Here is a 24,036-nt window from a genome sequence, read left to right as displayed (position 1 = left end):
TCTTTGTAGCTGTCTCACAATGAATGTGAGTGATGTGCTGGAAAATTGGCATGTATGCATTTTAAACAAATAATAAATGTCAGAATAATGCACAAAACCACTATGGGAATACAGTAATCCCAGAGACGTAGAGCAAACTGTGCTCGTTTCTTTGAACTCTAGCCGGTAGCAGAGGCTCATTCCGCACATGCAGAATAATGCACTTTCAGCGCTGCTTTCAAGTGCTCCTTTTGAGAGCTGTGCCAAAATAGCAAAATCCACTTGCAAACTGTTGTGAAAGGGGTTTGAAAACGCATTATTTTGTGTGTGCGGAAGAGGCCAGAGAGACAGCCCTGCAGGCCCAACGCAAGAGGCAAGACAGGACTCAGAGTGACATAGGTATTTATCTATTTATCTATTAATTAATGAATTCATTTATTCATTTGTTTATGTATTATTTAAATTTGATAGACCGCCCACCCCCGGAAGCCTCTGGGCGGTGTTCAGTTCACTTTAAAACATGGGAATATAAATTTAAAACAATATAAGTAAAACAATTTACAATATAAATACTGATTAAAACCTATAGTCCAACCACATATAAATACAAAAGGTCAGATGGTAGAAATGGTAACTGGTTGGATGTCATGAGGGTAGGTACCGGATGGTAACTCAGTAAAAACATAAACATAAAACGAACATAGGGAAGGCCTCTATCCACACTATCCCTCTCCACCAAAGACCCGGTGAAACAGTACCATTTTACAGGCCCTGTGGAATGTTCAAGGTCTCACATGGCCCAGATCAGAGGTGGGATCCAACCAGTTCTCACCACTTCTCTAGAAGAGGTTACTAATTTTTTCTGAGTGCCAAGAAGGGGTTACTAAAGCAACATCCCTGCCCAATGGGGACTGGAGGTGTGCGTGTGCGGCGGCGCCACTGTTTGAATCCCACCACCATCGGAACCTGTTATTAAAATTTTTGGATCCCACCTCTGGCCCAGATGGACACTGGTAGAGAATTCCACCAAGTGGGGGCTAATGCCCTAAAAGCCCTGGCCTGAATGGAGGTCAGTCAGATTGTAGAGGGGCCCGGGACCACCAGTAAGTTGGTCTCTGCAGAACACAAAGATTGAGAGGGGACATAATTCCAAACTCTATTTTTGAAAACAAACTCAACATGGGTCAACACTTTCATTCTCTCTACCCCTAACACACAAATCAGCTCAACATTGTGGAACAACACAATTCAAGCTGCAGGGCAACTGTTACATTTTGTTTTTATTGTGCATGGTAGGCCTGCATAACCAATACAAACATTCTTATGCTGCGGACCTAACCGAAGCTTAGCGGTGCGTCCCAAAACAGAGTTGAGTTTGTGCAAGAAAATAAACTTCAAATCGGAAACTTACGACATGTACCCAAAAAAGCCAGCTTGGTAAGAAAAGTAAGCCTTCGAAGCCTGCTTTGAAGGGGCCAAGATAACAAAAGTGGTGAACTTGAGGAAACAGTGCATACATCCTGTCTTTTTGCCACAAACATTTCCTGGCAGGAAGTACATAGACTGTGCTACTTAATTTTGTACGAGGCAATCTCGCCCTGGAAACTACCTAAGCAGATAAAGGCAGACTGATCTTCAGTTAACAGACACGGCCAGTGGTGGGATCCAAAAATTTTACGAACAGGTTCCGATGGTGGTGGGATTCAAACAGTGGCGCTGCCGCACACACGCACCTCCAGTCCCTATTGGGCAGGGAGGTTGCTTTAGTAACCCCTTCTCAGCATTCAGAAAAAATTAGCAACTGGTTGGATCCCACCTCTGGACACGGCTATAGCAAGTGGTGAGTATTTCGCCATCTTCTTTAACAGGCACAGACAAGATTCCTGGCATTAATACTTGCTGGGCAAAAATGCTGGCTTTCTTAGGTGGCTTAACCTGATTTCTTATTTTTCCGGCACTCTACAAATGTTGTTACTTTGGGATCTGTTTCCTCCCCCCACCCCCTGGGATTCCAAGCTTTCTAGAACATGCTTATAAGATGTAAAACGTTTTGTCTGTTTTGTGACAATGAGATAAAATGAGTAATTGAGATAACTGCATAAATTACAATGAGCCTTCCTAGCAAGATTGGAGCTGTCATTTCGCCTAAGGGAACTAATTCTTTTAGTCTGAAGAGGAATTGTAGTTTTGGGACAGCTCCAGGCTCCACCTGGAGGATGGCAACCCTGCTGAAATGCTTGCGTTCTGGGGGAGTGCTGTTAAACTCTGATACCCAAGCAAGTTATAGTCAGACTGCGGGGCCGTTCCTGAGTGCCCTACCAGTTATAATCTTGACTCCATAGACAGTCCAGATGCATGAAGAGCACCCATAAGACGGACGCCAATCTTAATTCAAGGGCTTTGATGTCAAGAAAGTTTGCCTGTCTTTCCCCTCCTGAATTAAGTGTGCATACCTTCAAACGCTGCCTTTCCCAAGGGCACAGCCACTCAAATCTGGTTCATGCATCTGGCTCAAGCTACACAAAGAACTTGCGAATACCCATACCCTGATTTCATCTGCAAACGCTAGATCCCCCTGCACTCCTTTCTCCCTAAGCATTAACTCAATCTTAAACCTGTATAAATTGGGGGAGATTCCCTACAGGCCTCTCACAGAGCCGGTCTGTCTCAGAAAATTCCCCCAACCTAAAAGGGAACAGACCAGACCAATTTGGGTAACATCTCCACAGGCATCCACAGGCTGGAGATGCACATTCATACACAACTGTGGGAACTGGAGGGATCTTGTGTGGGCTTCCCTTTGTTGGAAGGGAAGGTGTGCACAGACCCACTGTTTCCACACACCACCACCACCCTGCCACATAATTAATTGTTCTCACAGCTTTGTCAACAGGCTCGTTATGAGATTGGATCCAAAAACAGTCCTTCCAATTTTATTATAAATATAAATATATTCTTATGTATTCTTTATGTGTGTTTTTTTCTTTGTAACAACGTACTATCCAGTGGTGGGATCCAAAAATTTTAGTAACAGGTTCCCATGGTGGTGGGTTTCAAACTGTGGCGTAGCGCCAATGGGGCTGGGTGGGGCACGACGGGGGCATGGCTGGGCATTCCGGGGGCGGGGCATTCCTGGGCGGGGCTGTGGCAAGGACACAGCTGCTGCCCCGGTCCTTGGGCGGGAAACGAATGCACGCAGGCGCAGGCTGCCACGCACGCCGGTGCACCTCCTGCTAGACTGCTTCAAGTTCTGCGCGCTACTGCTGAGAGGAGGGGCGTAACTAAGGCAAAAATCACGTGGCAAAATCACCAATTAGTAACCCCCTCTCGGTACACACAAATAATTAGTAACCGACTCTCGGGAACCTGTGAGAACCTGCTGGATCCCACCTCTGGTACTATCTATCATACTATAACTATAAACAATATACTATGTATTATGATATGATTACAGATAAGCGAAAAGTATTTAAATTAGAGATAACAGAACTGAACAGAAACTGAAAGGTTTAGTAAACAAAAACCAGAGAAATTACTGTATTGTATTAATGTATGACAGATTGAAGGAGATGTTCAACCAGAATTTTCTTAAAATAATTATAGACGTGTGATAATTATAATCTTCTTTTACCACTTTCTCTTCTCTTCTTTTTCTTTTCTTTTCAATTTCTTTCTTTCTTTCTTTCTTTCTTTCTTTCTTTCTTTCTTTCTTTCTTTCTCACCCCTTCCACATCTCAGCTCCGTTTCTACTCTCTTTTTTCTTTAGTTTCTTCTACTATCTTTTTTCTTCTGCTTCATATTCTAGAAATAACAACTTCAAATTATGCAATACTATACAGTTGACAAAGATATGCTTTAATAGTTTTAAAGTTGTTTTCTTTTCTTTTTATTTGTTTGTAACTCTTTTGAAAGTTTTAACTAATAAAGGTATTTTTAAAAAATAAAAAATAAAAACAGTCCTTCCGAAACAGGTGGCCATTTTTCCACATTCAGGCATTCTGATCCAGCAAGAAAGGACTGGGCAACTACAGATGTTTTTTTAACAAGAAAACCTGTCTTATTTTTACAAATTCTCCAGATAAACCCCCCCGAATAAAACCGTGCCTGCAAATGAAACTTTTTTCCTGCTATACTGCAGCAGTTCTCAACCTGTGGGTCGCAACCCCTTTGGGGGTCGAACGACCCTTTCACAGGGGTTGCCTAAGACTCTCTGCATCAGTGTTCTCCATCTGTAAAATGGATAAATGGCCCTTTCCCCACTTACCTTAAGCCCCGCGCTACTCTCCTAAAGTAGCACAGGGTCCAGCTGCGCTCCCCATTTCAGGGGCGGCGAGAACGCAGCCGCCCCGACACTGCCTCTCTCGCGCCCCCTCAGCGCACGTAATTCCTGGCGCCTTTTCAAATGGTGCCTTTTGATGACCCCGTGCAGAGCAGAGCGCAGGGTCGTGGGGAAGCCGGGGCGCGCGCCAGGAATTGAGCGCGCTGGGAATTGCGCACAACAACCCTCCGACAAGGGTAAGTGGGGAAAGGGCCAATGTTAGGGTTGGGGGTCACCACAACATGAGGAGCTGTATTAAAGGGTCGCGGCGTTAGGAAGGTTGAGAACCACTGATCTATAGCTTCTTTTGCTCCTCAAAAAGTATTGTTTCTAGGAGATGTTTCTGTGCCTGTAGAAGATAAGAGAGGACCAGCTTTAAATCCCCACATCCCCCCCTTTCCCTTCTGCAGCTACTGAGGTCCACTGCTGGACCCCAGGAAAAGGGTCTCTCTGGGTCCCCACAGCATTATTTGAAAATAAATATTATTTATTCAGCATCATTTGGCCCACGAGGTAATCAGGGCATCCTCCATTTTGTCCCTCTAGTTCCCTTCTCTTGGCACCCTGTTCTCTTCAAGAGGAGAAAATATTATTTCTCTTGGCCTCCTTCCTTCCTTCCTTCCTTCCTTCCTTCCTTCCTTCCTTCCTTCCACCCTAGGTTTGTTGCCCAGTGAGTATTGGGGGGGGGGGGACTTGCCCTCCTTCCTGGAATCATCTATACGGCTTGGCTTTGCACATAGCCATAATGGGATAGCAACTGTATCTCCACCCCCACCCCCCACCCCGAAGTGAGAAACCAAAGCATATCAGTATGTTTTGCTTATTTGAATAAAGTGCCAACTCTGGACATCGCAGCAGAGTTGAGTCAAGAAACTGAGCCGAGGGTGGGAGACCTGAACTGTGCACTGTTTCGCTTTCAGGGAACCCACAAGTGGTGGTGGTGGAGAAGGGGGGAGGGGGGCTGTAGCTGGTTAGCTTCAGTGCTTCCTGTGCCGTCCCTGCCTCCAGTTACCAGTGTGACATAGTAGCTAGAGTGTCAGATGTGGCAAGGGGTGCATACAGTTCACATAGCCACTAACAGCAGTGGATGTAGGAGCAGCAGTGGCATAGGAGGTTAAGAGCTCGTGTATCTAATCCGGAGGAACCGGGTTTGATTCCCCGCTCTGCCGCCTGAGCTGTGGAGGCTTATCTGGGGAATTCAGATTAGCCTGTGCACTCCCACACACGCCAGCTGGGTGACCTTGGGCCAGTCACAGCTTCTCGGAGCTCTCTCAGCCCCACCCACCTCAGTGGTGTTTGTTGTGAGGGGGGAAGGGCAAGGAGATTGTAAGCCCCTTTCAGTCTCCTGCAGGAGAGAAAGGGGGATATAAATCCAAACTCTGATTGATATATTATAAGCCCACATAAAGGGCCCATGGACTCTAAACAGATGTGCCAAGCACAATCTGTGCTAGGAAGTTAATTCCCCGACTCACACAAACACCACTCAGATCAGCAGTGCAGCACATAAGGAAAAAGGGCTTCCCTGACCTGAAATGGCTTTGGGGACAGGGTTGTTGTCAACATTGGAGAGAGAAATTCCTGGAGATTTGCAGAGGGGAGGGATTGGAGCCTGGGAGCAGCAAGATTTGAGAAGAGGGACCTCAGCAGGATATATTGCAACACAACAGACCGTTTCCTCCAGGGGAATTGTTCCCTGTTGTAATTCCAGGAGATCTTCAGACTCCATTCAAAGAATGGCAACCCTATTTTTTTTGTTCAAGCAACAAATTCATATCCTTATATCCTTATATAGGGTGGGTATGAATGGGAAGTTCTCACAATGGAGAGATGTTGGGAGTGGTGTCCCCCAAGGATCCGTTTTGGGACCAGTGCTCTTTAACCTATTCATAAATGACCTGGAAGTAGGGGTGGGTAGCGTGGTGGCCAAGTTTGCAGATGATACCAAATTATGTAGGGTGGTGAGAACCACAAAGGATTGCGAAGAGCTCCAAGCGGACCTTGATACAGTGGGTGAGTGGGCTCAGAAATGGCAAATGCAGTTCCAGTAGCAGCAAAATGTAAGAGTGATGCACATAGGGGCAAAAAAAATCCAAACTTCACATACACCTGCGCTACAGGGGTCCAGTGCTTTATCAGTCACTGAGACCAGGAAAGGGATTTAAGGCTCAGTTCCAGATAGTTCCCATGGGAATGTCAACTCAATGCATGGCAGCTGTGAAAAAAGGCAAACTCTATGCTGGGGATCATTTAGGAAAGGAGTGGATAATGATACTGCAAGGATTTTCAAGCACATATATAAAGCAGTGGTGCGACGCGCTTGCCCGGAGTACTAATGATGTCCAGTTCTGAGTGCAGCCACATCTCAAAAAGGATATCGAAGAGATAGAAAAAAAGTGCAGAGAAGGGCAACGAGGATGATTGAAGGATTGGAGCACCTTCCTTATGAGGGAAGAAGGCTGCAGCGTTTTGGGACTCTTTAGTAGTTTTGGAGAGGAAGGCGTCTGAGGGGGGGGATATGATCCGAAGTCCTATAAAAAATTATGCATGGGGTAGAAAATGTTGACAAAGGGAAATGTTTCTCTCTATCTCACAATACTTACTAGAACCAGAGGGGCATTCACTGAAAATGCTGGGGGGAAGAATTAGGACTAATAAAAGGAAACACTTCTTCACGCAACGTGTGATTGGTGTTTGGAATATGCTGCCACAGGAGGTGGTTATGGCCACTAACCTGGATAGCTTTAAAAAGGGCTTGGACAGATTTATGGAGGAGAAGTCGATCTATGGCTACCAATCTTGATCCTCCTTGATCTCAGATTGCAAATGCCTTAGCAGACCAGGTGCTCAGGAGCAGCAGCAGCAGCAGAAGGCCATTGCTTTCACATCCTGCATGTGAGCTCCCAAAGGCACCTGGTGGGCCACTGCGAGTAGCAGAATGCTGGACTAGATGGACTCTGGTCTGATCCAGCAGGCTAGTTCTTATGTTCTTATGTTCTTATCCTTATTCATATCCTTATACCAGTGAGTCATTCTGAAGGGATGGAACCTGCATGGTTCCCCCAGATTGACCAGGAAAAGGGGTTCAAAAACACACACTTCCCTTATGGGGTTCAAGGTATACTAGGCCTCTTTGGGGTGCTTTGGAGTGTTCCTGTTCTTTCTCAGTGATACCTCAACCTGGGTCAGTATCCATGTGTTGTAAACCAGGAGCTAAGGATGAAAGGACAGTGAGCTTATCAAAGGCAAGGCTGAGGTAAGAGTCAACTCAGGGACTATCCAAATCACCGGCTTAACTGTTGTGCTTCATTTATAACAGGAATGACGGCATCTGCTCTGAAACAAAAAGGAACTATGCTAGACAAGCTATCATGCTGTCAGTCATCAATAGATCTGTCCTCTGTGAATTTGTCTAAGGCTCAAAATAAACTAAAAGCATCTAAGCCTAGCAGCCATAACCACAAGAATTCCTTCCACTGTTGTGAGATATACTTCTACATTTTTTTTTAAAAAAAGCTCAAATATCTTACCTGAAGTTGCTCCAAATCCTTGATCCTTTGGGTTGCCTGTTCTGTATCTTTACTGTCTTCCTGTTGGGTGTCTGTAGGCATAAACACTCTAATGATGGTTTTCTCAGAAGTCATAAATCCAGTTCCTATAAACACCAAAGCTTACACTCTGCACATTATTTTGCTCATAGGATTCTTGGCGTCATGGCTCTTTCCACTGGAAGAAATGAGATTTGTTCGTCGGTTATCCGGCGTCATTTTCAGCCAGGCATGGAAGAACTCGTGGGCTTTGCTCAGTGTCTGATAGAAGCCGGGACGGACCTGAGCATGTGTCACAACATGAAGAGGCACATTGTCAGAGCATCGCAAGAAATGGGGGAGGCTCTGCAAGAGCTCCAAGGAGGCCTGACTACTATTGATGCCAAATCTGTCCAGTTGGTGGCACAGAAGCAATACTTGGAGTGGGAGAGGCAAGCACAGGCTGAGAAACTCCGTAGCCTAAGGCACCAAATGGATTCACACAACAACCTGGAAAGCAGGTCCAAAGGGATGCTGGAAACAGCTCAGAAGCATCTTGAAGAAATGCAGCGGCAGCTCTACCGAAAAGAGGGTGAAGTCCAGCACAATGAGATGATAAGAAACGCTGGCCTCACAATGATGTTCATCCCGATTGTGGGAACGATCGCTGGTGAGTGGCTTCTTATTGCTAGTTTTCTTGACAGGTAAGTGTGGATTCTTAAGCTTCATCACAGCAGAGGATATTACCCAGTACAAGCACCAGAGCCAATGAAATTCTGGATTACAAAAAGATGGTGCAATGCCCGCTCTTACAATGCCCATTTCCTTACAGATAAACAGAATAGGCGCAAAATAATGTTTACATATTCCTTTGTTTCTGCATATATATTTTGCTGCCTCCAGGAATTTCATTCCCAAACCCCTTTATACTTTCTCCTGAAATAGTGTGTCCGAGCTGTAAAGCACTTTCTAAGGGGTACGTGGTCCTGAGGAAATTGCTAGTGTGGGGTTCCAGGTTGCATTTAACAAGATAAAATTTTTATTTATCTATGTTCTTATGCTGAAAGGGTTCAAACAATTAAATAAAAAATAAATTAATTAAATAAATAAAAAATAAATAAAATTAATTAAATAAAAATAAATAAATAAAAATAAAATGAGGCAACAACTCCTGCAGAGGTGGTAGTAGTAGTAGTAGAAGAAGAAGAAGAAGAAGAAGAAGAAGAAGAAGAAGAAGAAGAAGAAGAAGAAGAAGAAGAAGAAGAAGAAGAGTTTTGATTTATATCCCCCGTTTCTCTCCTGCAGGAGACTCAAAGGGGCTGACAATCTCCTTGCCCTTCCCCCCTCACAACAAACACCCTGTGAGGTAGGTGGGGCTGAGAGAGCTCCGAGAAGCTGTGACTCGCCCAAGGTCACCCAGCTGGCATGTGTGGGAGTGTACAGGCTATTCTGAATTCCCCAGATAAGCCTCCACAGCTCAGGCGGTAGAGCTGGGAATCAAACCCGGTTCCTCCAGATTAGATACATGAGCTCTTAACCACTCTCTCACTCCTTAACACCTCTGGCTCATTATGCACATGCAGAATAATGCACTTTCAAACTGCTTTCAGTGCTCTTTGAAGCTGTGCGGAATAGCAAAATCCACTTGAAAACAGTTGTGAAAGTGGTTTGAAAATGCATTATTTTGTGTGTGCGGAAGGGGCCTCTGAGACCTATTAGGATCTGACTCCCTTTCTGGTCTCTCAATGTTTCTTCCTATTCCTTTGTCAGTTCTACACTTCAAATACAAGTCGGCAAGTCTTAATGCAAATTGGGCTGAAATGTGAAATGGCTATTACAGACGATTTCATACATCTTCACAATATACCGGCAGAGGCAGCTAGGACCCTGGGGGAACCCTGGATTACAATTCCTGGTAGGAGGCTGAGACGAAGGCGGGACAGAAGGAGAAGAGAGAGGGTGCCGGGCTGGTGTTTTTACTTACTAAGCTGGGGAAGAGGTATCAATTCAAGTCTGCTGCACTTCCAAGCGTTTTTCTTACTAATGCACGATCTCTTAACAACAAAATGGATGAACTAAGGCTACAGACTGTGAAGAGCAGGTTTGGCAAGAACAGCTGTGTTTTATTAATTACACAGAAACCTGGCTTCACTCACACACATTCCTGAGGATGCAGCGAGTTCTAAGCTACCTGGCTTCCACTTCTTTCCGACAGGACAGAAGCAGTAAAGATTCTGGCAAGCAGAAAGGGGGGGGGGATTAAATCTCTATGTGAACAAGAGCTGGTGCACTAATGCAGAAGAAACTATCACGCGGGGGTCACTGCTCAAAGGATTTGGAGAGAAGTATGACTGTTAGATGTGAGACCCATATATCTGCCACTTGGGGAGTTCAGTGTGGATTTATCATCATTTGCAGTATACATTCCACCTGATGCCCCTAATGCTACCATAGCTTTGGAAGCTCTCTGGTACAACATTGTTGACAACCAGCATAAAAAAGCATCCTGATGCTGTGCTCATTATAGGAGGAGACTTTTAATCCATACTAATTTAAAAACAGTGCTCCCTAAACTCTACCAGCATGTTAAAGTGCCCTCTGAGAGGATCCAATACATTGGATACAAAGTGTATCACCAACATTAAGGATGCCACTACAAGGTGATTCCTGACGAATTACCACACTTGGGTCAGTCAGACCATTTGTCACTGTTTCCTAGCACCAGCAGCATATATTCCCACTTGGGAGGCGGGTGTTGCCTGTAATAAAGACTGGTGAAATCCTGGCCTGATGATGCCTCTAAGCTACTTCAAAGATTGTTTTGAGACAACAAATTGGGATGTTTTTCTACCACCCAGATCTGGAAGAAGTATACCACTGCTGCGTTCCAGGTTATATCACCCTACTGCACTGCTGAACCCCTCTTACTGTGGATAAAGAAGCATCAGGTTACTCAACCATAAACCCTGGATGACAAGCGGAGGGTTCAGCGACTTTTGCATGACAGGAATATTGCTTTCAAGATCTGGTGATGAGGGCAAAATACAGTAGAGGAATGAGAGCCAGTCTCAAAGAAGAGGTATTTGACAAGCCAAGATGAGTTATAAGAGAAAAAATTGAGGGATTATTTTAATGTAACAACATGAAGACGGCAGGTGTGGCAGGGGATTCAACAAATTACCAATCATAAAACCAAACCAATGACATCTCTGTAGATGGGGATTCTTCTTCTCTGGCAAGAGCAGCTAAATCACTTTTTTGCCCAGCTTTTGGAAACAGGTTTATCAGAAGGAGATGACACACAGCCACTAGGTGATTGCAGCTCACACCTCACTGTGGAGGAACATGTGAGGGTGAGGCAAGTTTTGAGGGCACTGTGAGATCCAAGGAAGGCTGCTGCTGGACGGATGGGTATTCCCGATTAAGGTGTTAAAGGAATCGCTAACCAACTGGCTGGTGTTTTACTGGGATCTTTAATGCGATCTCTATCCCCAGTCTACCCATCCCATCTTGTTTTGAAAGCTTCCACCATTGTTCACACTACCAAAGAGATTTCCTGCTCACAACCTTCAGGATTATAGACTAGTGGCCCTCCCAACATCATCATGAAGTGTTTTGAAAAACTGGTCCATAGGCATATTAGTTCTTGCCTTCCCGATACATTTTGATAAACATCAGTTAGCATATCGGTGGACCCCTAATAGATCTCTGAGGAGGACACCATTGCCATTAGCCTCCCACACTGCTTTGGCATTTGCATCTGGAACATCAGGGGAATTATGTCGCGGCGAATGCTCTTTGCGGACTTTAGTTCCGCATTTAATACCTAATCTACGCCACAAAAGACTGGTGATAAGAAACTTCGTGGATCTTGGACTCTCACATTCAATCTGTTTGTGGATTAGGGACTTCTTGGCTGGACGTTCCCAGAGGGTTAGACTTGGGAAATCGGGTTTCCCTCAGTTCTTACTCTAAATATGGGAGCGCATCACAGGGGCTGTGATGTTGAGTCCTTTACTGTTCACCCTTTTATACATATGACTGTACTCCTGTCTATCATAAGTAACACCATTATCAAATTTGCTGATGACACAACGGTGGTGGGGCTCTCATCTCTGGAGAGGATGAGTCTGCCTATCGGAATGAAGTGGACCCGACTGCTCTCCATGGTGCAGGGGAAAATAACCTGGTTCTTAACACTAACAAGACAAAGGAGCTCACTTGAAGTGGACTATAGAAGGAATGAAGCTCAGAAATTCCAGCCCTTGACTATAAATGGAGATCAAGTGGAAGCCGGGTGGCTAGTTTTTAAATTTCTGCAAGGCGTTATGATTAAAGAGGACGACTTGTACCTGGGGCATACCAGACTGCAGCGGTGGTTAAGAAATGCCCAGCAAAGACTGTACTTTCTGGAGACTTTTAAAGGAAGCAACAACTAGATGGAAAAACTTCTGGTGTCCTTTTACCGCTGTGCTATAGAGAGTGTCCTAACCTACTGCATCTGTGTATGGTTCTCCAGTTGCACAGCGGCGAATAGGAAGGCGCTCCAAAGGGTGATCACTACTGCACAAAGGATTATCGGCTGCCCTCTTCCCTCCTTGGAAGAAATCTATAATTCCCGAAGCCTAAATAAAGCCCAAAATATTCTGAGGGACCCGTCTCATCCAGCACACTCTCTTTTTAAACTGTTACCATCTGGCAGACGATACAGGGCCCTCAGAACTAGGACAAAGAGGCTTAGAGACAGCTTCTACTCTAGAGCTGTGGCTATGCTAAACTCCGCTGCTTCATATTGATGTATTTGGGGCTGTGTAGGGATGGGTGGAGGAAGGGGAAAGTGAGGATGATGTATGAGTCTGAAATTGTGTGCATCGAGGAATGCTGCTGTAAATTTCGTTGTGCGTGCACAATGACAATAAAATGCTTATGCTTATGCTTATGCTTATGCAAATAATATTACAAGTTTAGTGCACACAGCCTGTCTTCGGCCTCTTCCACACATGCAGAATAAATCCCTTTCAATCCACTTTTCACAATTGTTCGTAAGTGCATTTTGCTATTCCGCACATTTTGCTATTCTGCACATTTTGCTATTCTGCACATTAAAATCCAGCGGCAAAGTGCTTTGAAAGTGGATTGAACGGGGAATATTCTGCATGTGCAGAAGGGGCCTTCCTCTCAGTACTGCATGGAATGATTTTCTCTCTCAGCCTCCAGCACAGAGTGCTGACTCTCTGCACAGTTTTACACACACTCTCTGACTCTCAGTTCAGCGAAGACTCTCCACAGTCAATGTACTGCCGAAGGCTTTCACGGCCGGAATCACTGGGGTGCTGTGTGGTTTCCGGGGTGTTTGGCCGTGTTGTAGCAGCATTCTCTCCTGACGTTTCGCCTGCATCTGTGGCTGGCATCTTACCATCAGATCCTCTGAAGATGCCAGCCACAGATGCAGGCGAAACGTCAGGAGAGAAGGCTGCTATGTCGTGTGGACAAATACTTAATTAGCAGAGTTAATGCAATAATGAGGCAGAGACCAGTTGCTTTACTGAAATAAAGTTTACTTACTACAGGGAAGGGAAACTTGGAAGAAAAACAATAAACATCTTTCTTACTAGCTAGCACCAACAGCCAGCTTGCTGCTTAGACTATTACATGGCTACTAAGCTATAGACTGAACTGAACTGAACTGAACACGTGCAGAGTGCAACACAAAGAAGATATATCTAAAGCCTACGTACAGACCTGCATGTAGCCCACCCAACCAATAGGTATCAATTACCTGGTCACTGACTTCTGACCTCACTAACTAATTAGAATGCAACAATTAACTCCTTCATTACTGGATTGTGTTACTGGCACTTGCCAAATCCCACCATGCTACAGTATGGCCATACAGCCCGGAAACCACACAGCACCCCATTCTCCACAGTCACTCTCCAGGGTCGAGTGCTCTTTTCATCCCAAAGGAGGTTCATTCAGTTGTCAGAGACATTGGATTTTTTTCCCACATGGATACAGCTAAACCTACAAATCTCACTCCCCTCTTTTGGTAAGCACACCTCCTTTCTTCTTGTTCCATCAACAGTGCACACCTAATAATCCTGGCTACATAACAGCCCTTGCATCATTGGTTTAAGACTCAGCTGTCTAACATTTCTATTTGTTTACTACTGCCATGTGACACATTTAGAAGTTTCCAATTAACATTACTGTCCAGTTTGTTTTAGTGTTCATGACATCCAAATGGAGCTGTTTGGTTCTAAAATCCGATGATCTTGTTATTTAAGAACATAAGAAGAGCTCTTTTATTGATGTAAAATTACTACCTGCCGGCCGCTCTTTACCCTGGCCTCAGAGCAGGTTACAATGAAAAAAAACACATATAAAATCCAACAGTAATAAAGTTACAATAAAACCCATCTTAAAAACCCTAAAATAGTCTAAAATCTCAACCAGCCAACCCCACCCATGACCTGTGTTGATCTTCATTGTCCTCAGACCCCCAAGGGAAGGAAAATACAGTAGTTATCAAACACTTTGCACATAGACAAATACCCTCCTGATTAATTGGCAGGTCACAGGTCACAGGCTAAATAGGTGGGCTTTCAAGCATCCCTTGCGAAACTGCCACAAAAGTTGGGTTCACTTTGATACTGAAAGATACAATCGGGGCCGATTCCAACCTGGTTAAAAAAGCAACAGTTCTAGACCTCTAACATACATTATGTTTTTTCAGGTGGTATCATAGCTTTTTGTAGCCAAATGGCCCTCGATGCTGCCCAGAAGGCTAAGAGAGAAGCTGAAGTTGAAGTGAATCGCCATTCTGCAGAGGTTGCCCGGTGCGCAGCTGAAATCGACAGCTGCCAAACTGAGATAAGAGAAGCTGAAGCCAAAATTTGGACAAGCAAAAACAGACTCTCTTCAATTGAATGGGAAAAACAGTGGCTGACTTCACAGCAAGCAGAAGTGGTGACCCTTCAGAACACCCTGAGAAAATGTGTGACCTTCCTAGCCGTTCTGTCAGGGAAAGTGGACATGGCCGAACTCTTAACTCGTGATGTTGTGATCTATCGTGAGCTTGAAAGGATTCTTGAAGAAATTGTCAATCATGTGTTCCCCTTGATGGGGCAGGGAAATCAAACGTGTGTGATGGCCCTCTCCACCTCTGAAATACGAGACCTTGTTGGAAGGTTAAAATGTGCTAGAGAACAACTCAGTTTAGAAGGGCCAAGGTCAGGATGGGGAAATGTTGCCATAGACTTCTAGCCAGCCAGTCTCAGGCAGCACAAAGGCCTGAGAAGTGGCAATTCAGGCAAGCATGCTAAGGTCCCATATCCATGTAAGTGTGTAAGTCACATTACACTTCTAGTAAAAGCAGATGAAATACAAAACAACCTAGAGATAGAGGCTTTACTTCAACCTTGTACTTTAAGCAATCATTAGAGTTATCCTGCCTGTCTTCCCTCTTTGCTTCGGTTTGGAAAAATAGGCACTGGTGAGAAGAAAGATTCTAGAGTATACATGTGAAGGCATTAATTGGTACCATGCTGGCTTCAGGGACGTAGGTATAGATTTTTAAGGGGGGTTCAGGGGGTGGGGCCACGCCCTCACCTGCCCCTGGGGGCGTGGCCCTACCCAAGCTATTAGGATCTCCCCTGCCCCGCCATATAGTCACTCCCTGGCCTTCCATAGCAAAATGGGGATTTCAACCTGGGTTTCCCACACCCTGTTCTGAGACTCTAACCATTACATTAGACTCTTCCTGTTACTGTTTCTCCAAGACATGGTTTGCCTGCGGCCATTCATTTGCTAACCTGCTGAACGCACCGGAATTTGCCGAGTCTCAAAAACTCAGGCTTTGCATATTGAAGGGATGGCCTCTCCTTCCCACATGCACGAAAAGCAGACTCAACAGGTCTGCATCGAAGGGGCTGTTTGTGTCCCTTGGGGGCCAAAATCGCAAGCCAGTGCCCAAGCCAGAGTCTCGTGTGACGCAAAGAGAGAGCAACGGAGGCGAATGGGTTCCAACATGCTGCTAAAGGAACAGGGAAGTATCCCCCAACCCTCCCATGGTGTGAGCGGCTGCATTGCGCCCCTCAGCTCCCCCTTTGCTCTTTCTCCTCTTTGCAAACTACCGCCGACCTCAAGCGGAGCTGTGGAGTTTACTTCACCGCGTCGAGTGAGGGAGGGAGCGAGACCTCGCCAAGGACTCTCCATGCCCCGGAAATCCTGTTGCCCGGCGAGCCTTTCCTGGCACTGGCAGCAGCTGCGCGCTTCTGCCCCGAGGGCTGCTTACCTTGTGAGCCAGCCCGAGCCTCCCCCGGTTCTGCTGCTGCAGGACCCGCCCTGCAAACTTCCCAGCCCTGCAAACTTCCCAACAGGGCAGTGGCTCCTCTGGGCGTCCTTGGCGGATCCCTCCTGCTTCGGAGTCTTGCAGCCCGAGTAGCTTCACACTCTGCTTGAGCAGATATAAAGACCTGGGCGGGACATCTCTCCTTTCACCCCAACAGAGGTGAACTTCTTTCAAACAGCGTCCTTGTTTCCTCGTTTTTGTACAGTGGGGACCAAAGGCCCCGCCATCATGGGAGCAGTGGGATTTACTGCCCCCCCCGGGTCTTTACAAGCCAAATTATAAACAGAAATACCCCAGGTGCCACCTGGCTCTCCTCATGCTTTCAGCCATGAGTGGGGTGGGGGAGGAGCTTCGGACATGTAATGGGGGGATTGAACCCGAGAAACCCCCCCTTACCCACAGGTGCTCCCTGGTTCTCCTCGTGCTTTCAGCCATGAGTGGGGTGGGGGAGGAGCTTCGGACATGTAATGGGGGGATTGAACCCGAGAAACCCCCCCTTACCCACAGGTGCTCCCTGGTTCTCCTCGTGCTTTCAGCCAGGGGTGGGGGGCGGAGCTTCGGACATGTAATGGGGGGGTTGAACCCGAGAACCCCCCCTTACCTACGTCCTTGGCTGGCTTGCTGTCTGAGCAGGGAGAGATTGCTCTAGAATTCAAAAGAGCTTTGTCCTCTGCCATGATGCCTGCAAAGGTGAGTTGCCAAGGGGGGCCTGGAAATCTGCTACAGTTACGACTGATCTCCAAACACCAAAGGTCAGTTTTCCTGGAGAAAATGGCTGCCTTGTGGGGTGGAGTCTCTGACATTATCTTCTGACTGGACTCCCTTTCCTCCCCAGACCTACCCCTCCCCAGGCCTCACCCCTAATTTCCAGGAGAATCTGGAGTTCTGGGTATTTTTGGAATCCGGAAGTGGGGGTGCCTCTCTTACTGACACTTACAGGTATAAGTGACAAGAGAATTGCACTGTGGGAAGAAAGGCTAGTTGGACGCAAGGGGGCACACACAGAATTCCCAATCCCCAATGGCCTGCCAAGGGTTGCCAACTCTGTGCTGGGAAATTCCTGGAGATTTTAGGAGTAGAACTTGAGAGAGGTGGGGTTGAGGAGGAGAGAGGCCTCAACAGGGTTTAATGCCAGAGAGCCTGTCCTCCAAAGCAGCCATTATCTCCAGGGGAACGGATCTCTGTAGCCTGGAGGCCAGTTATAACTCCAGAAGATCTCCAGGTCTCATCTGGATATTATTTTATTTATTTATTTATGTTTCAAATTTCTAGACCGCCCCATCCCCTAAGGGCTCTGGGCGGTGTACAACACAATGACCATTGTATACAGATAAAACAGCTAAAACCTTTAAAAGCAGCGATAATAAGAAACTAAATATAATAGTTAAACTAATTTATAAGATGGCATCCGATAATCTCATTTTCAAACCCTCTTTCAGAGAGGGAAGGGCAGCAGATCCCGAGATGGCAAGGCACAAATATAAAGGCCACGGGAGAGGGGGGGGCACCATCAATGGCTGGTACCTCCAAAGGCCGGCGGAACAGCTCCGTCTTACAGGCCCTGCGGAATTCTGTAAGGTCCCGCAGGGCCCGGACAGCTGGTGGAAGAGTGTTCCACCAGGCTGGGGCCAAGGCTGTAAAAGCCCTGGCCCGCGTGGAGGCCAGCCGTATCATCGAGGGGCCAGGGACCACCAGTAAATTGGCCTCTGCTGAACGAAGAGGCCGTATTGGGACATGAGGGGTGATGCGGTCCCGAAGGTACGAAGGTCCCAGGCTGCGTAAGGCTTTAAAGGTCAACACCAGCACCTTGAAGATGATTCGGAACTCCACTGGGAGCCAGTGCAGCTGGCGTAGCACAGGTTGGATATGATCCCAGATGGCATTACCTGTGAGCAAACGCGCAGCTGCATTTTGGACCAGTTTTAACCTCGAGATCAAGCGCATGAGAAGGCCAGCGTAGAAGGCGAGTTACAATAGTCTAATCTGGAGATGACCGTTGCATGGATCACTGTGGCCAGGTGGGTCCTGAGGAGAGGAAGGGGGCCAACCGCCCGGGCCTGGCGAAAAGGTGGAAAAAAAAGCAACCCGGGTTATATGGGCCACCTGGGTCTCCATTGATAGAAGACGAATCCAGGTGGACCCCCCAGGTTGCTTACGGAGGGTCGGTGTCCAATGTGACCCCCCCCTCCCACACCGGCGGCACAAACATCCCCCTCTCCCCTCATGGCCTAGCCAGAGGATCTCTCCGTCTTCGATGGATTCAGTTTTAACCTGCTCTGTCGCCCAACCAACCAGCAACTGCCTCCAAACAATGCTGCAGTAGAGGCTGCAGGAGGCGGTGGCTGTTCCCCACCTCCATCAACAGGATGAGCTGAGTGTCATCCGCCAGTATTCGACAGGACAGCCCAAAGCTCCGTACCAGCTGAGCAAGGGGTGCTTGTAGATGTTGAATAACTTGGCCCGGGGATAATAATGCCCCTGGGGTACACCGCAGTGAAGCCGGGCACTTCCGGGAGGCTTTCATCCCGCACCTCACTTGCTGGAGTCCGCCCGGAGAAAGCAGAGACAATCCATTGAAGGACAGTGCCCGCCTCCGGAGGCAGCCAGGCGGTGGAGTCAAAAAAAGGTCGCCAGTGATTGACCACATCAAATGCTGCCGATGCGGAGTCCTAGCAATACCAAGCAGCACCCGATCCGCCCTGGTCAAGCTGCATCACGGGCCATTATCTGTGGCGGCGGCCCGAGAGAACAGTCTCCGTCCCACATGCCCAACACGGAAGCCAGACTGGAAGGGTCAAAAGCCGATGCATCATCCAGAGAAACCTTGAAGCTGCTCCAGCACCACTCTCTCAATTACGCTTCCCCAGAAGCGAAAGATTGAGGCGAGTGGCGGTGGTGGCTGAGGAATCTCCAGGATCTAATGATGGTCTTTTTTTTTAAGAGTGGGTGGACCACTTTGCCTCCTTCCAGCCCATCCGGGAAAACTCCTTGCTCAAAGGGAGCTATTGATGATACTCAACAAGATGGGGCCGGTAACTCCGCTCGGCCAGGCTTTCACGAAGAAGCCAGAGCCGAGGCCGCGGATCAGAAAGGACAGGTAGTAGGTCTAACAGCAGCTGGAAGTCCTGCAATAGAGCAGCTGGCTTCACCGGAGCAGGAAAACTATGGGCCAGACAAGGGCCTGAAGAGCTGGCAAAGAGGAGTCTCCAGTTCACTAATTGTAGCCAGCCAATGTAGGTGGAAGGTCGTGGCAGAAGCTGACGCATAGCCTTATCCATAAAATAAAAAGCTCATAAAAGAGCCTCACAGCTAATGTCCAATTAGGGGTGATGACCTCTCCGACAGGGGAGGTCGAGTGACTGGATATATCTGAAACAGTTGAGCCGGGCGAGAGCTAGCGGACGTGAGGGAGGGAGGAGAAGAAAGCCCTCTTACCAGCTTCCTTAAATTAAGCTGGCATGCATCTCATAGGCTTTCATAAGCGTCCTATAAGATGTTCGCGCAGCTTCATCACGAGATTTCCTCCATGCTCGCTCTAGTCGTCTAAGACCCTGTTTCATCTGGCCCTTAACTCCTCCGGTATACCACGCGGGCCAGCGTCGGGAAGCGAAGTAGGGCATAGAAGGACGCCGAGGGAACTAGCTGCTTGTCCGATGGCATCGGAGAGCCGGGCATTCCAGTCCTCCACTTGCTCATCGAGTGTGCCGGCGGGTTCAGGGTCCCGAAGAGCATTCAGGAAACCAAGTGGATCCATGAGTCTCCGCGGGCGTGCGTAAATCAGCGGGCATAATATTGACAACTCCAGGCCCGGCATACAGCTGAAATTGGGGTGAAGGAGAACAAGGCCCCATAAAAGTGATGTCTAAAGTAAGGCCAGCCAATGTCTTTGCTTCAGCGTTGGCTTCTTCCCCAAATAATTGTTTCCTGCTAGCAAAGAGCCAGTTCTGGCTTGTCTCCACTCTCCACCTCACTGGAACCGGAAGTGTTTTGGAGGTTCTTAGAAGGCTGCAGTCCCTAACAGTTTCAAATCACTGCCACTCAAAGAAACTTCTGTACATTTAGGAAGTACAGACAGATGGAATGTATGTAAAACAAGCAAAAACGCGTAGTACACTGGCTGGCAAATACTAAACACAAATATATGAAAAATGTTCACAAATACATCTGATCACAATTCATGCAAATTATAATTGTCATATATTCTTTCTTATTATAATCACAATATAGTCATACATGTAAACTTAATAATTGCCCAATACTGGGTACATAATAAACAATATTTTCAAAAAATTGCCCCAACCGGGGTCTATGGAGGCGTGAGCACCTTCCGGACTCCCGATAATACCTCGGAGAACAGGTCAGGATATATGCTGTCATGCCCACTGGCTTCAAACAAAGTTAATTTTATAATCAAAAACTGTAATTTGAGCAGCTTCTTCTAATCTTATAAAGCAAATAGATTATCTTATCGTTGGCTCACAACTTCAAGCCGCTGTACGAAGACATGACTTGGCGTCTTGTGATAAGCTTTCAGTTTAGTATTTGCCAGACAGTACTGATTAGTACGTAGTACACACACCTGTTGTATTGTTAGATGGAATTTAGGTTCCGCTAGTCTGGAAGCTTGGACGAGACTGGTACACGTCTGAGTTCCAGTTGGCTTAGTGGACTTTTATTGCATTACACAGGACCTTTGCTTTGTGCTACACAAGATCTATATCGGTGTCATTAGGGGTTTGTATTGTGGTACTCTTGTATTATTTGGACACGTATTATACTTAACAAGACTTCATCTGAAACCGGACAATGAGTGCTGCGAGTCTTCTTCGGTGTATTCCTGTTGGGTTGTACAGTGTACACCGATCCCCACTTAATTCACATGGTGAATTTCGAGGTGGGGCTGGCATTCTGGAGGCAAGTGGTGAGACTTTCTTCGTTTTTTGTCCAATCTTTTGTCCATCACGTGTCCTGAAAGGAAAATCGAGACCTGAATATTCAACAGTAGGAGGGTCAGGTGCAGCGAATGCCTCAGTTTCAAAAATGTTCCTGTTGTGGGTCTCTCTTGAACCGGCCGGTTGGATTTTTACCATTTCTGCTGGACAAAAATGAAACCCCAAATGGTTCTGTGGTGGCTTTGGGGAATAAACTAGGTCTTTAATGCATTGCTTTTGCCAGGCAAAGCAATGTTGAAATGTAAACACGAGGGGCATTCAAATAATACAGCATATGGTATGTCAGCTTGTCCAGAAACACTGAATATACACAGTGTAGGTGTAAAATATATTGAGCTGGTCTTCTCTTTAACCTGAAGAGGGCATCAGAGACGTTTAGGATGGCTCCAGGAGTTCTACCAAGGCTGGCTCTTGCATAAGTGAGAATACAACGTAACGGAACAGAAGTGGCGTTCTGAAGAATTAGATGGTGGTCTAGTGTGAAGTCCTAACGGCTGTTTTTTTTTTTTTTTCTCTGTTTGAGTATAAAAACCAGTACATGTAAAAAAAAAAGCCGCTTTCCCAAGATTCCATCACATATCAAGCACTGCACCAGAAAAATAAAATTAAAAGGGTGAGGGGTTGTACAGACAAGGGCTAATTCTCAGTGGTTTCCCACATTTAATTTTATGGGAGAAAGTAAATAGGTGTGGGATACAGGTGCAAGGAGGCAAGCTTGACCTCATCCTCAGCCATCAGAATCACCAGGGGCTGGGTTTTTTCCTTCTGCAGTTTGCCTGTGTTTGGCTAGGTCGCTAGGACACTCCTTGAATGTAATTTAATGGGTGTCCATGTAACCACACCTGTCATATGTCAGTGTAACCTCTATCTGTGGGTTCTGTGGGGCAGAACTTGGAATGAGTTTGCAACAACAAATTTTAAAAAAACAAAATGGTTTACTTTCTTAACATATAACATCTAACATCAACATTTAACATCACACTTCAAGGGTTTTTTTTAAGCGTCAGTGACAATATGGCTGTCCACACAGATTAGTGAATACTGAGTACGTTAAAAAGTCTGAATGAAATTAATTCCAGTGTGTTTTTGTGGACGAGAGCCTGCGTCTTTAGATGTGCGAGTGAGGTGGATTCTCCCTAGAAAACACTACGGAAGCAATACTGAGTGGGTCTACTTAGAAGTAAGCTCCGTGTTAATCGGGGAATTCTTTCTGTCTTTCAAAATGTGCCTTTTAAAATGAGGGTGTTCAGTTTTGTGTTTATTCTTGTATTGTTGATTCTCCGACGAAGCATACATGAGGAAAGGGTTGGGGGGGGGTCTTGCTGCTAAATTAATATTAATTCTTCCGCTGCTCCAGTTGTCCTTTGGAGCTTTGGTGGGGTGTTTTTTTGGTTTTGGTTTTGCTTTGTGTTTGGTGCAGTCCTCCTTTTATTACAGCAACCAGCAGCAGCAGCAGCAGCAGCAGTGTGCTACAGCCAGGATTGCCAGCTCTGAGTTGGGAGATTCCTGGAGGTTTGGCAAGAGGAAGAAGAGAAAAAGAAGAGTTTGGATTTATATCCCCCTTTCTCTCCTGTAGGAGACTGTCAGCGTTTGGCAAGTGCCAGTCACACAATCCAGTAATGAAGGAGTTAATTTAGTGTATGCTAATTAGTTAGGTCAGAAGTAGTTAGTGAGGCCCAGGTAATTGATCCCTATTGGTCAAGCAAACCTGGCATGGGCTACATGGGCCAAACTCAATCTGTAGCATTAAAAGAGTTGACCAGGAAGGATCGACAACTAACCATCAACAGAGCAGGTTGCGACAAGGGTTGCAACATCTCTGCAGAACTCAGAAGCTTCCTCAAAATGGACATGAGTGTGATAGAAAACAGGAAAATAGATGTCTGTTCTCAAAGATTATCTTATGTTGTGTAATAAACAGTTTGTCAAATCAAGTCACAGCTGATTTGTGGTGACCCCCCCCCCCCGCTCCCCCAGGGGGTTTCAAGGCAAGTGGGAAACAGATCTGATTTACCATTGCCTTCCTCTGCAGAGCCCCCCTTGGTGGTTTCCTATCCAAGTATAGACCCTGCTTCGTTTCCAAAACCTGACAAGAGAGGGCTATACCACGCTGTCTTCTCTCCGGAAATGAACAGGACATGTCCTAAATCAAATGCCAATTGACAAAATGCCATGGCTTTTCAACAGAAGGTTTTACAGGATGACATACAGAAAAGCATTTCTGATCTGTCTGTGTTCCCTTCTCCGTGATGTTGACCATGAATGAACCAGCAATGACGTTGGAGGTTGATCTGCATGGCCAGTGAATCCTTTCATTAGGCTTTCAAGTTAGGAAGGGAGATGGCATTCAGGGTGATTCTGCATAGGCCAAGTAAAACGGGTTGTGGTCCTTTTAAAAAAAATTTGGAGGGGGGGGGAGGTTCCCTCAGTTCTCGCTCCCAAAACGGTGCTGCTAACCTGTTTTGGGGGCCAGAACCTGGGTTGAAAGAAAATTGCTAAATTAATAACTTTTCCCCCTCTAACCCAGGCTGCAAATTCTTCCTGCTTGCCTGTGCCAACTATGGCAAGAAGGAGTGTTCAATCCCCGACCCCTTTGATCCACCATTATGGTGGAGCCTGTCCTTTTCTTGACAGAGACCCCCATCACTGAGGAATGCCCTTCTAATCCCTCGGCAGAGTAATCTGTTTTTATAATTTCCCCCTAGCCTTTTTTGTTGTTCAGATTGCTCTGTGGGTTGCACCAGGTTCATTTATGCTGTGCATCCTTTCTTCGGTCCCATCAGGTCTGCTTCACTACTTTCATGATTATGGGGCATATTTGGATTAGGGTTAGTGGGCTGATGACTTTGGTAGGAAGGGTGAGGCTGGAGATTTCCTGCCCAGCTCATGCTCAATATTGCCAAACTT

The 24,036-nt window shown here is 46.4% G+C and overlaps 1 protein-coding gene across 1 annotated transcript; it reads left to right on the top strand.

Annotated features, from left to right (window-relative positions):
• The first annotated feature begins 1,789 nt into the window (after positions 1-1,789).
• Positions 1,790-15,196, top strand: LOC125425284. The gene is made up of 3 exons (XM_048482882.1): positions 1,790-1,819; positions 7,998-8,494; positions 14,561-15,196. The coding sequence occupies exons 2-3, from the start codon at positions 8,011-8,013 to the stop codon at positions 15,088-15,090; spliced, it is 1,014 nt and encodes a 337-aa protein (XP_048338839.1). The 5' UTR covers positions 1,790-1,819; positions 7,998-8,010; the 3' UTR covers positions 15,091-15,196.
• Positions 15,197-24,036: the final 8,840 nt, after the last annotated feature.

Source organism: Sphaerodactylus townsendi, unplaced genomic scaffold (genome assembly GCF_021028975.2).
Source record: "Sphaerodactylus townsendi isolate TG3544 unplaced genomic scaffold, MPM_Stown_v2.3 scaffold_25, whole genome shotgun sequence".
NCBI classification, from domain to species: Eukaryota; Metazoa; Chordata; class Lepidosauria; order Squamata; family Sphaerodactylidae; genus Sphaerodactylus; species Sphaerodactylus townsendi.
Note: the sequence above shows the minus strand (reverse complement) of the source record. Positions and strands in the feature narration are given on the sequence as shown.